We start from the raw sequence: 14,326 nt of genomic DNA, 5'->3' as shown, positions 1-14,326 counted from the left end.
ACTTTAGAAGTTCATCTTCACAGCCTGACAAAATAATCAATATAGGAATGTGGTGATTTGAATAAGAATGACCCCCATAGGCTCATATATTTGAATGTTTGGTGGAACTATTTGGGACGGATAAGGAGATGTGACCTTGTTGGAGGAAATGTATCACTGAAGATGGGCTTTGAAGTTTCAAAAGCCTATGCAATTCCAAGCTAGCTCTGTCTCCTACTTGTGGGTTGATGTTAAGGTGATACATGATTGGACAGTGGAGATGTAGACAGGGAAAAGGCTAGGAAAATGAAAGAGGAGGAGAGGAGGAAGAGATTCTGAAAGGAACGGAGATGGAGGCAAATGTGTATGTTTCTCTTGGCACATCGCTAGCTTGCTGAGGTTGTCATTATTATTTCTAAGGGTTTCTATGGGTCTTTTTATCTCATATAGAAGGGCAGTTTGTATCTTTGCTCATTGGTTGTAAGCTTATTGTGTAGAGGGTTTGTGGATTGAGAATTTGACATATAAACCTGTTTGATAAACTATCAGGTTTTGGAATTATGTTTGTGCCAGGTGGTGGAGGAAAGGACCACACCAGGGTGGTCATATCCATCTGGGACAGAAGCAACAGGGTGAACCGCCCAGGAAGGGAACTGTGTGGAGAGTCCAGCTTGTGGACTGAGTGACAGAATCTGTGAGCTCGGCTCTACACTGGAGCGGTTCCCACGGAGTGAGACTGTGGGGTGATAGCACAAAATCTTTTTAATATTTACCACACCACCGACTTGCAGATAAAATATAAGCTCTGTGTGGAAGGGCTGACCCTGCCTCTTGTCTGTGGTAGTATCAGCTAGGAGAGATTCCCTCCCTCCCTCTGACCCTTCCCACCAGCAGCAAGTGGGAGAGCTGGCCAGAGCTGGCCCTGGACGTGGGGGTTGCAGGTGATCACAGGAGAGCCAGCCCTGCCTTTTGTCTGTTGCTGTGGACAAGGGAGAAATGCCCTCCTTCCCTCCCTCATCCCTTGCCACATATGGCAGTGGGGAGAGCTGGTCCGGAGGTCATAAGAGTTGAGGGGATGGGAGGTGGGGTTGCTGGTGAACCAACCCAAGAGCAAGAGAGCCATCAGGCTGACAAACTCAGATACCTCTCAAACCCGGATGCAAGGCTTGGAATTGGTCCATCCCAACTTCTAGCCTACCAATGAACTGCTGGAGCACACAGAGGGGCCTGTCCTGCAGATCCAAAGCTACAGGACCTCCATGACACAGGGCAACAACAGGATGTCTGAGAGGAGTCCCAGGGAGGATCCAGGACTGATAGAGAAGCAGAAGCCAGAGGCCTCGTACCGGACCAGTGAATGATCACACTGCACATTCACAAGCAAAAAAGTGTGGACAAAGGGATATATTTGTGGGATGCACTGTGACACTACAGCTTCCACAATGAGATCTTCTTTCTCTGTTGTGGGGGAGGTTGTAAAAGTGGGGGTGGGTATGAGGGGAAGGAGAGATGGGTGGGATTGGAGGCATGATGTGAAATTCGCAAAGAACCGGTCAAACATTTTTTAAAAATATGTCAGCTGCTCTAGCTCCATGGCTGCCCTGCTGTTGCCATGTTCCCATCTTTGACAGCCATGGACTCTCTCCCTCTGCAACCTGAGCTCCAGCTTAATGCTTTCTTTTTATAGGTTACCTTGGTCATAGTGTCTTTTGTCACAACAATAAAAAGAAACAACTAACACAAGTAATGTTAACATTTGCTGTCTGTCACACAGATGATGGAGGATGAATATTTCATACTAGTATGGCTTAGACAACTTTCTTTTAAGTGTCTCTATATTAAAGGCCTTGTGACAAAGAGGCCACATGGGGAAGGTGCTGGTGTCTTGTGACATCTTGAGAGGATTTATACAAATATATACTCACCTCAAATAGGGAACCAGCAAGTGACCACAGTAACAATTCCACAAGAGTCTAAATCGCTAACCAGGCCGGGAGTTCACGAGGCTACAGGATCACAAGAACTTACTTAAAGAAGCATGAAAAAAACCTCAAAGGCAGCTGCATTTCCAAGAAGCTGACCCCAGCCTGGGTAAAGACGCACAAAAGCTGCATCCCTGCAGCTCTCTGAACCCGTGGGCCGCCCTGACAGGACCTACTACATGGCTGTCCTTCCACATTCTACAGTTCTGAGGTGGGGTCTTGTGACTCTTCTAAGTGACATCTTTCCAGGACTCAGGGCCCTTGTTTACTTCTTGATTCTCATGAGCCCCTTTCTCTCTCCAGGAGAAAAAAGTTCAATTCAGGGGAAATTACCACACAACACTCATTGCCTTCTTCCAACTCCCATATTTTCTCTGTCCCCTCTTCGGTAACGTGCCCTGAGCCTCAGAGAGCATGCGTGATACCAGTATCCAATTATTCTCTTCCTGCATGGCTAAGTGTCATGTCTAAGCACTACAGCAGCAGTCACTTTTTCCTGGGCGCTCAACGGGTTCTAAGTGTCTGTGATATGCTGTCCATCACAAAACCGAACATTTTCTTCCAAGACTAACCGTAGCTGGCAGCAGTAGTGACCCTCTGTAAATCACTTTTTCATTTCTAAACGTTTGCTTAATGACTGTGTGTATGCATGCCACCAAGTCATCTCAGTGACCCCGTACATGATAAATAATTGTGTGTGTGTGTATGTGTGTGGAAGAATTACATTTCAACAGAACAACTGAAATGATTCAGATATTCCATGACAGTTTATTTAAAACCTTTCTCAGAGTACATTTTCCATTGAATCCAAAGTGTAGGTACTTAAGGCTATGAGGCAATCACAGTTGTGTTAAAACAGAGAACCTGAAATGGCATCTATGTAAAGCTTTGTAAGTTGGTGACGGAGACCAAGTTCTGTAATGGGTATGAGTCATCTGTCCCCTCCACAGTAACTACTTATGGGGAAAACCACCGAGGATTCGGCCTTCCCCCCTTAGTAGAAATGGGGCTCACAAACAGCTCTTGCCACACGGCTCAAGAAAACATCTGGCCACTGCCTCCTGCATAGACTTAGGCTACACACAGGGTATTTTCAGGTCCTGGAAGACAGGCATGCTTGCTTGGAGACGCACTGGCGCACGTATGCAGACCATCTTCTTGCTGTGTGGACAACATACATGTTGTTGAAGCATGAGCTGGAAGTTGTATGTCTTTCCTTTCCTGTGCGCCATGGCTACTGAAAGGAGTCTACACTTTCCTACTATATAGCCTGTCCCCGTTCTCCGTGTGCTAACAGTAAGGTGGGAAGGCTACTCCTTGGAATTCCCACTTGAGGCAGAGGAAAGAGTCTAAAAAGTCCTGCCAATGACACATTTGAAGGAGAGGCTAAGGAGGGAGAAATTACACCGTGATAAATAGTCTGATAAAACTTTAACTGAAACCAAACGCATAAAGCAGATGATAAAGTTTCATGTATTGAGGTGGGTGAGGAGAATTAAAGATCATCTTCTCTGGCTTCCTCTCTAAACCTTTCAACTCAATATGACCCTACAGAAGACTCAAGAGAACCCGGTTCTCAGTCAGTCCCTCTCCTAAGATGGTTATTACTATAGTGAGGTTGAGCTTCATCAAGCAACACCCCGAAGGTCCAGAACTATTGGTGGCATTGTGGGGGTGTCTGGGACTCACCTGTCATTGACTGGCAGGGGGGCAGTACAGAAAGTCCCAACAATGGGAGTCCTGTCTTTTCTCCAAACCCGGCTAGAAACTTGGAACGTGAGTCTCACTTGGTTTATCTGGCACGGTGGGTTGGGATGAGCCATGACCCTTCTTCCTTCAAGGTGCTCTTTAGGTCTGAAAGGCAAGGGGAGAGGGGATGAGCCATCATGGCCCTGTGCTTTACTTGCCTTTGAACCAAGGGGATCTGTGGGTAAACCTTATTAGCTGTCAAGTACAGAGGCACTGGTTCTTTGAAACTGGACACAGAGTGTTTGTTTTGTTTTGTTTTTAATCCTCACTGGCTCCCTGCCCATAGACCAACAATTTTGAATGTGACCCAGGAAATACTTGTTATTTTTTTTTTCATTATTGGAAAGTCAATAAACATTTTTATTCCAGGGACTTTCCATGTGACTCTTTCCCTGTCCACCAAGATCACTCAAGTTTAAGATTTCTGAAACAACTCTTTCCCAAAGGGGGGGGGGAACAAAAAATAAAAAACAAAAAAACGCATGCTCTAGTTGTGCTGTGGGAGGGACTGGTTGCCTGTGGCCTGGGTAGTATACTGTGTGTCCTTCCATTCTGGTCTCTGAGACAGTGGGGACTCAGAATGAGGGACCGGGCAGGGTACAGATGCCTCTCCACACCACAGAGGTTGGGTCCTGAGTCACCACCAGCCCAGCTTCCTTTTTCTTTCCAGTTTCACAGAGCCGTAGTATCTTCCTGGTGTATTTTTCACATCCAGAAGTAGGCATACGGATTGTTGCCTCGTTTTCCAGAAAGACTTTGTTCAAGTATAGAAAAACTGCCCCAGCTCCAAAGTGTTTTATTAATATGTCGGAGAAATATAGGATTTAAGAAACGACTTTCATCAGAGACCTCATACGTTATAAGGGGGGATATGAAAGGTGCTTTGAGTGAGTGTCTCAAAGCCAGTTACTCAAGTTAAAAGGAAACCTTGGGTTTTTACAAAATAATAGACAATGGGGGAAAACACACTTCTCCCTGTCACTTAGCTTCGAGTTTCTGATTTTTTTAATTAAAAAAAAAATGAGGTGATGGTTAGAGTTAACACATTCATTGTCTTTCTTCAACAGTCCTGTGTCTTCCTTTGGGGGTGGAGGTCAACTACCTATGAGAGGTCCACGGATCTGCTCAGAGGACCTCAGTTTGGGCTTGGACCCAGTCTCCAGTGACTGGTGTCGGGAACAGTGTTTTCACCCATCCCGAAGACCTATTAGTATCTCCGCTAGTATCTATTGATCTAACCACCTGGCTAGAGAGACAAAGGGAAGCCCTTCCAGAAGCAACACGACTTTGAACAGATAACTGTGGAAAGTCCTCGGGTCACTAGCCCACCACAGTCCACGAGCCGCTGTGGGCATCAGCAGATTCGTGACCCGGAAGGGCCAGTGTTTCAGACAGAACATGTCCAGTGGCAGGATATCCGGGAGCTCAGGAGGAATGATCTCTTCGTGGTAGAACTTCTTTTCCCTCACAGCACAGTTCAGCAGGCCAGCCAAAGAGCACACCCTCCCAACCCCAGCAGAGGTGGTCTCTCTCCTTTTGGACACCCCCCAGGGCTCCCTGAGATGCTCTCAGGCCAGAAACCACAGTCTCTAATTTGTCCTTCCAATACCTACCTGATTTAACTTTCCAGACTCCCTTTGTCCCACATCCCACACTTTGGCTTTCTCTTCCAGGCACACCTCTGTCCTTTTTTTTTTTTTACTAACCCACTGCCCTTCTTACTCCTGCAAATCCTTTGTTCCCCTTACAGTGTCCTCAGAACCGCTTAGGCGCTCTCTCTGCGCCCTCATAGCCCAGCGCAGTGGAGCAGGAAATGTTTAGAGGTGTAAACAGCTCATTCCCCTATTTGCATTCAGTGCCCTCCCTCCCACCTCCATTTCCCCCATCCCCCCTTTCCCCCATCCCCCTCATTCCCCCACCTCCCTACCCCTCAGCACCCCAACTCCCTCATCCCCCATCCTCCTCACCCCCCCCCCACCCGCTGTAAACCTTTGTTTGCAGTTACTTTGTCAACAGATCTAGCCAAGGCTGTTTCAGGGAAACAAGCACTGGCCCCTGGGGGCCTCTGGGTTAGGCGGGGCTTGGGAAGGGGCTACACTTCCTGTGGGGGTTCTGCCTCCTGCCCAGCAGCCTCTGTGGTAAGCTCTGCATTTCCTCCAATACCTCCCGTCTCCTGCTGCTTTCCCAGTACAGTTGTGATCAGTTTGCTCTGTTACATCCCTTTTGGGGTCTCTCTTGCATCGGCTCTGTTTTCCTGACTGGACCCTAACAGAACCCGTGCTTATGTGTCTGATTAGATGGTTTGCTGCTAGCTAGCCACAGAACCCAACTGCTTTTTAAAGAAACAGGCCAGCCTTGCCTCTGACTCCCACTCCCTGCCAGGCTTTCGCCCCCTCCACTCCTGACCCCCCCCCCCACCAAGCTCCCTTCACCCCTCACCCCCACCCCACTCCCACCAGTGCACTTCTTTGGTCTCTTGCCCCAAGCCTGTCCCCAGTCCCCCAGAGCCAAGTCTACCACAAAGGAATGGAAGTGATCAGCTCTGGTTCCCACAAACTCGAAGCACCCCTTCTGGCCCTAACCTCACACTTTTAACTGGCCTTCTGCCCTAGGTTGAATTCAGGCAACTGAACAGCCTCACTTCCCGTTCCATGAGCCAGCTCCTAAGGCCCTGGTCATTTCTGCAGGGTAATGGTGTCTGAGGCTCTCCTTCCTGATGACATCCCTAACACACTTCTGCCTGGACCCCTGAGCACTATTTCCTACAGAGAACTGATCACCTTTGGTGCTGCCCACTAAGCTTTGCTTGCTAGCATCTGCACTCTGACCCCAAACCCACAGCTCCTATCTGAGGGTTGATCTATAGTAAGCACTGTCCCCAGCTTGGTGGGCTAGGCCCAGCAATCACACTGTATCTGACCCAGAACATGTATACACATGAAAGAGGGGCTTAGACATAGGACACTTACTTACATGGTGATCTTGACCGAGGATGTTACATTGTTGCTAAGAAAAGTGACCTCAATGCTGGTATCCTTTTTTCTCTTCTCCTTCAAAGAAAACTCCACGAGGCTGTGGTGCACTAGGAAACCAAAGTACAGCAAAGGCTTGGCAGGTGGCACAGGTGCCAAGAGTGAAAGCCCCACAGGGCAGCAGCTTGGGATTCTCCACCTCCAAGGCGCTGTCAGAGGTACTGGTTACATGTTATCTCTGTCCTCGGCGTTCTCAAGTGTGAACCGGGCCAATAGACATCCCACCGGCTGGAGTGAGGACAGTGCCCTTGCTTAGGGGATGTTCAGAAAGTATGAGTTTTTAGTATTGCAAGAGTAGTTATTATTTATTTTATTATTGCAAGAGTCGTATTTATTATTGCACTCCTCTCTGCTTGGTGACACTTAAAATTTACAATGACATCTGCTACCATATGCGCCTATAGCCTCATGGGGTGCTCCCTGTGATCGCCTGACTGAAGAAAAGACTAGGACCTGGTTTATTGACGGCTCTGCATGTTATGCAGATACCACCCGGAAGTGGACAGCTGCAGCATTACAACCCCTTTCTGGGACAACCCTGAAAGATACAAGTGAAGGAAAATCTTCACAGTGGGCAGAATATCGGCCAGTACCTGTGGTATTGCAGTTTGTTTGAAATAAGAAATGGCCAAGATGTATGATTGATTGTTCACTGACTCATAGGCTATAACCAATGGATTGGCTGGATGGTCAGGGACTTGGAAAGATCACAATTGGAAAATTGGTGAGAAAGACATCTGGGGAAGAAGTTTGTGGATAGGTCTCTCCAAATGAGCAAAGGTGTGAAGATATTTGTGTCCCATGTAAATGGTCACCAAAAGGTGACTTCAGCTGAGGAGGAGTTCAATAATCAAGTGGATAAGATAACCCGTTCTTTGGTTGATTACATTGGAACCACTTCCTCCGTGGAAAGGACAACGTATTGTTCTTACTGGAGTAGATACTTATTCTGGTTATGGATTTGCCTTTAATGTACGAAATGCTTCTGCCAAAACTACCATCTGTGGACTTACAGAATACCTTATCCATTATCATGGTATCCCACACAGTATTGCTCTGACCAAGGAACTCATTTCACAGCCAGAGGTGTGTGACAGTGGGCCCATGATTATAGAATCCACTGGTCTTACCATGTTCCTCATCATCCTGAAGCAGCTGGTCTGATAGGAAGATGGAATGGCCTTTTGAAGACAAAGTTACAACGCCAATTATGTGGCAGCAGCATGGGGGATGGGGCAGAGTTCTTCAGAAGGCAGCATATGCTTTGAATCGGCATCTGATATATGATAGTTTCTACCATAGCCAGGATCCATGGGTCCAGGAATCAAGGGGTGGAAAAGGGAACAGTTCCACTCACTGTCACTCCTAGTGACCCTCTAGGAACATTTTTGCTTCCAGTCCCCACAACTCTAGGTTATGTTGACCTAGAAGTTTTAGTTTCAGAGCGGAGAGTGCTCCTACCAGGAGCCACAACAAACATTCCATTGAACTGGAAGCTCAGACTTCCCCTCTGGTCATTTAGGGATTCTAATGCCCTTAAACTAACAGGCTAAGAAAGGAATAACAGTGTTAGGAGGGATGATAGATCCAGATTACCATGGAGAAACCGGATTGCCTTTCCACAGTGGAGGTAAGAAGGATTATATCTGGAGTGCAGGAGATCCCTTAGGGCGTCTCTTAGTACTACCATGTCCTGTGGTTAAAGTCAATGGGAAACTACAACAGCCTGATCCAAGCAGGATGACAAAGGACACAGAACCACCCAGAATGAAGGCGTGGGTCACTCCTCCAGGAAAAGAACCAAGACCTCCTGAGGTGCTTGCAGAAGGTAGAGGAAATACAGAATGGGTAGTAGAGGAAGGTAGTTATAAATACCAGCTAAGGCCATGTAACCAGCTACAGAAACAAGGATTATAAAGTAATATGAATGCTTCTGTTTTATTTTGTTAAGAACACACTTGTAACATCAATTGGTATTTAAGTTGAGATACTGAAAGAACGTTTCCAAGTGACATTGCTTCATTGTAATTTACAAATGCATTTGTGATTGTACAGGAATAGTTGTATCGTGTTAGGCATATTCATGACCCTGTTACTGTTTCATGTGGACATGAGATATTTTTTGTGTCAACTGGCAAGGGGTGGATTGTAGTGGCTATTCCTGGTTGTCAACTTGACTATATCTGGAATGAACCACAATCCAGAATTAGAAGGCTCACCTGTGATCCTGATCTTGAGGCTAGGAGATACAAGTTTCTGACCTGGACCTTGGAGATCTTGAGGCATAGTGGCTATGAATCCCAGAAGACTAAGGCAAGGAGATCTCTGAGGTTGTCTGGGACAAAGCAAGTCCCAGATCCAAGCATGGTGGTACACACCTTTAATCTGGGATACACCTTCTGTTAGAGACCTACATATATTGGAAGAAGGAAGCTTCTTCCTTCTTCACCTCTCTTCACCTGCTTGCCTTGTGGGCTGAGCAACTGCTAGATCCTTGGACTTCCACTCACAGCTGCTGCCGACCATTGTTGGGGAGTTGAACTACAGACTGTAAGTCACCAACAATTCCCTTACAATATAAAGACTACCCATAAGTTCTGTGACTCTAGAGAACCCTGGCTAATACACCTGCCAACCCATCTAAAGGCCAGTGATGTACTCTTGAGAATATCAAAGAGGATTCAACACATACTGCTGTTGTTTGAATGCCTTTGGCCTTGCGAAAGTCATATTTAGACTTTACCCCCGGGTATATGGTTAAGTGCTTGATGAGAAGGCACAAGGAGCTGAACCTGGATCCCCAGCAGAAGAAGCACTATCTGAAACTCCACTGCTGTGGGGAGGGGAGAAGAGACAGGCAGATCCCCAGATCTTGCTGTGTGCTTAGCTAGCCAATCAGGATCAGTGAGAGCCCCCAGCGTTTTCATGAGTAGATCAGTACCTTAAAGTGACAGAGGGATATAGCCCAAGGATATAGCAGCACAAACAGACAAGGACATATACTAAGAATTCATTTAACCAAAAGCAATATCCTATTCCCCTTCTCCATGTATAGTGTCAGGAGCTTAGCTGGCTGGCTAGTACATTGAGCCTCCCTTGAGCAGTATAGATGCTAGGGTTCTCAACATAGACTAGGTGAACATCTTGACTCATGGTGACATGAAGTAATAAGGACCTCTGGCTGTCTGATAAGGGAGGGTGGGTAAGGAAGAATTGCGGTGTTACTAACACACACACACACACACACACACACACACACACACACACCTCTCTCAGGGTACTTGGTAGCATTTTGCAGTCACTTTGATCTCTGTTGTTTCTCCCTTGGCTCCATTCATGATGGGAACATAAAGATGTATTCCTTTACTCTTCCTATACCCGTGTTTCTCATCTGACTATTGGGGAAATAACTAATGGATGCAGATACTAAGGCCTAGGATAGATGAGTAGTGTGACCCATGCAAGCCTACCAGGTTTGGTAACAGACTCACTGACAAGCACCAACACACTGAAGAACTCATGGGACAAAAGAGCCTGCAACCCTCCAAAGAGAAAAACAGTCCAGTGCCACACGTCTCCTGGTCTCCTGTCTGTTATTACTAAAGGGTGTTGTGGTGAGAATTCTGGAATTTTGGTTTCTTTAAAACCCTCTGAAATATTATAGAAATATATTTTAATTTTAATCCCAGGTGTGGGATACGGGGCTGCTTCAGATCATCCACAGCAGCAGACTAGGATTTTCCTTGTGCTCTAGCAGAGGGGTGATTTTTGCCAGCTGTAGATAGTTTCTACAATTCTGTGAAGTTTGGAATTCTGGGCATTTTTCGCAGGGTATATGAATGGTAGGATCCTGAGAGGCAGAGTGGGTTGTTGGTTGCTGTTGGTCATGGTTTGTTGAGTAGTCATGGGCAAAGAAGAAACAAGAAGTTAGATATCCTGATAGTGAACATCAAACCTGCCCCGATGAACTCTGACCCCTCTAAGCAGCAGGAAGTAGTCTAATGATAACTTGTCCCTTTCCTTTCTAACCTTTTTCTTTTCTCTGTAGGGTTAGAGGGTTGAATGGGTGGAAGAACCCACAAAGTAGTAAAAGACCAGTTACGGGGTGTGAACTGTTTTAGGCTGGGCAAGGTTCCTGAACTAGGGTGATATTTGTGATATAAGTGAAACAGGCGAATTTGAAAGCTTCAGGAGTGCAATTCCTTGGGTTGAGTTGAACTTACAGTGGATGTCATCTCTTCCTATGCTTGTCAGACATTTGCTTAAGGTTCTTTCTCTTATCTCTACACTGCCTTGGAAACCCAAGGGGAGGCAGGAGGCATGTTGGACCAACAGGGACTGGCAGCGAAATGGTTCAGGAAGATGCCTCGGAGAGTGGCACCCTGAGCGCTGAGTGGGTGGTGAGAACCCAAGAACCTAAGGCCACCCTGAGCGCTGAGTGGGTGGTCAGAACCCAAGAACCTAAGGCCACCCTGAGCGCTGAGTGGGTGGTCAGAACCCAAGAACCTAAGGCCAGGCCATAAGGCTGATAAGCTGGGCCAACCTGTCTAAATCACCAAACCTCTCTGTCCCTCGGTTACTTTATAGGATAATTGTAAAAAGAAGAAGCCACTGCATGAAACGCCATTCTACAAGGGACAGCTGTATTTAAAAAAAAAAAACAAAACAAAATATTATTTGTGGGAGTCCAGGGCTGTGGTGGTCTTCAAGTGCCGAGAGAGCTGAAGCTGGCCTTGGCTCCATTGGAGCCTAGTTAGACAGGACATGCTTGGTTGGCCTAGGGAAAGGCACTAGGCACTTTCCTTATAAGGAAAGGCTTAGAGTATACAAGCAAGGTGTTCATGCTGGCTGGTTTCCTGTGTCCCTCTGTGGTGTTTGAACAGATGACAAGAAGTGTTTCCGGGGGTGGGGGGGTATAAGGGAGAGGTTTTGAAACAAACATGAAACTGGAAATGGTATGACTCTTCGACACTGCCTTAGCAAGGACCTCAAAAAGCTCATAACCCCCAACGTTCCCCAGGCTTCCATACCCAGTGTATTCTTAGCTGCACACACAGAGCCTGCTCAGGCTGCTGCCAGCGTGCCCTGACTGGACTGAGAAGCCAGGACATCTGCTCTCGGAAGAATGGCCTTCACCACTACACGTCACAGCCTTCCTGCCCATCTCGGAGGGCCACTGCTGTCAAAAGAGTGACAAGAAGGAACAAGGAACGGAGCACAGAGGCATGAGAGTCCCTGATGTCGAATCCTGATTTCCTCACCCATTCATGTGCCGCAGCTATCTCAGAACCTTGCTTCAAGAAAAGTCCACTACGAATTGAGATGACTTTGTTCCTCAGACGTGGCTGTAGCCATGAAGCTCTACACACCCCCATCTAGATCTGAAATCCTCTGCCCAAGGGAAGGGAGTAATTAGGTACTGGGCTTTGAGTCACCATGCCTCTGACTTCCTCTATACTATTTTATCCTCAGAATTGATTCTTGCATATGAGCACCATCATTGTTCCCATGTTCCACGGGAGGATATTGGGTTTCAGGAAGGCAAAGTAACCTGCTCCTAAGACTCAACTGCAAGATAGAGAAGCCGAGATTCAAAGCCAGACCCATCTGAGCTCTGGGTGCCAAATCACATTACACTGAGACTTTCAGTAAGTGGAAGCCAGTAGCCACAAATATATCTCTGCTAAAGCCACACAAGCTAATGAGAAAATCAGCCCAAATTACGGTGACTATATCATTTAACATCCAAGTTAGCATAGTTTTGTCCTGTGTATGCCATAGAATAGACAGGAGGGCCCAAGACAATAAACACAAACCAGTAAATATAGTCACCCTCCTGCAGCTGTAAAGACCATGGGAAGGGCCCTGGCTTAGCGGTTAATGTATTTAATGGGTCTCAAGACTAATTTTTATCTGTTTTGCATCTTTTGTAATCATTGGCATCTTAGCTTCAAAGCAATGTTGACAACAGTATCCATGAACAGCTGAATTGTGATGGAGAAGGTAGTAGAGGTTATGAGTTCCTCAAGGATTCTACCCTAGGAAACTCTGCTAAGGTGGGTGGCATGTGGTGTGGGTACCAGGAGGGGAAAGAAGTGTGAAGAACAGCATGAGTCCCGGGTACCCTTGAGAGAAGCCTCTCTCTCTCTCTCTCTCTCTCTCTCTCTCTCTCTCTCTTACACACACACACACACACACACACACACACACACACACACTCACTTTGAGACAGGGTTTCTCTGTGTATCCCTGAATGTTTTGGTACTCACTCTGAAGACCAGGCTGGGCTCACACTCAGAGATTCACCTGCCTCTGCCTCCTGAGTGCGGGGATTAAGGATGTGTGCTATCACATCCAGCTGAGCACACATTTCAACCAGAAGAGAAAGAAGGGTGAGTGTGTCAGCAGAGAGACGTTCTTGAGTCCTCACTGGAATGACGCTGGCTGCTTCGATTCACTCTCAGTCCTGGTTCTGTCTGAGACTCCCTTCTAGGATATCTCTGCAAACCCATCACTTCCTGTCTAGACTCCCACACCGAGCTAGATGCATCCCACAGGGAACCTCTCCAGCATCCTGCTAGCACTGGAAGCTTTTTCCTCCCTACTCACCACAGTATGGGGCACTGGATGTAGTCAGGAGATAGACCCTCACTTCTTTGGGGAGAGGCTCAATCTTGACACCACCTCGTTCCACCAGTCCTGGGTATAAAGAAGCAAAGATGACATCATTTTCAGAAGGCCATTTCTAGGATCCAGAAGTCCACAGTCAGGTGTGAACTCACTTATGCACTCTATGATCCACAGACACTCAGCTGCACATAAGCTCTGTCTCATGCTTTGTGATGGGTCCCAAGAGCAAAAACAAGCAAGCAGACAAACAAACAAACAAAAAAAGTCACCAACTCAGTGGAGCATACACATGAGAGTCAACAGGAAGGACATTTTTCAGATCAATCCACAAATTCATTTATTGTCTTTTTAAATGTGTTTGTTTAGCAGGGGTCTAGCCGGAGTCAGGGGGCATTGACATGTTACAACACACATGTAGAAGTCAGAAAGCTCGCAGTAATACCCAGTTCTCTCTTTCTACCAGATGGATCCCAGGGATGGAATGCATGGCTTTCTGGCTTGGTGGCAAGAGACTGACCGCCGAGTCGTTTCCACTGCCCTCGTCTGACTAATTCTGGGTAGCTACCTGTAAGAAACTCGTTTTGTGTCGAACTCTGTGTCTAACTTGCAACCCAGTTCATATCACAGTTGCTCTAACGACACCTGTTTCCTGTTAGTGGGGACATGGCGAGGTAAATGCTTGTCCTGAAGATGACTTCTGGGAAGACCTCAGAGTCAGGACAAGGACCCGCAGGGTGAAGAACCTTGGTTAACACACTTGGAAGGGTGTGTGGCCAGGGTCTCTTGAGGTTCAGTGTGAGGAAGAGCAGAGAGAGAACTTGGGCAGACAATGGGAAGTAACTGATACAAACCACTTGACCCATTGCCTCTGAATGGAAGCCAGACACTCATCCAGGAAGAGGAGACAATGCCAGTGTGTGTTGTTATGGGACACTATGCCTTTTGCATCTTGTC

At 46.9% G+C, this 14,326-nt stretch overlaps 1 protein-coding gene across 1 annotated transcript in view; it reads right to left on the bottom strand.

Moving 5' to 3' along the window:
• Positions 1-2,785: 2,785 nt before the first annotated feature.
• The window catches only part of PLA1A (phospholipase A1 member A), a 37,120-nt gene continuing 25,579 nt past the window's right edge, over positions 2,786-14,326 (bottom strand). Inside the window, exons 7-10 of the mRNA XM_080919513.1 lie at positions 13,352-13,441; positions 6,684-6,792; positions 3,651-3,815; positions 2,786-3,122 (exon numbers count right to left, since the gene is read on the bottom strand). Of these exons, the coding sequence (XP_080775639.1) occupies positions 3,038-3,122; positions 3,651-3,815; positions 6,684-6,792; positions 13,352-13,441 (449 nt within the window). The 3' untranslated portion in view covers positions 2,786-3,037. The remainder of the gene's footprint in view (positions 3,123-3,650; positions 3,816-6,683; positions 6,793-13,351; positions 13,442-14,326) is intronic.

The sequence above is a fragment of the Micromys minutus genome (genome assembly GCF_963924665.1).
Source record: "Micromys minutus genome assembly, chromosome: 7".
NCBI lineage: Eukaryota > Metazoa > Chordata > Mammalia > Rodentia > Muridae > Micromys > Micromys minutus.
This window is presented reverse-complemented; position numbering and strand designations above follow the sequence as displayed.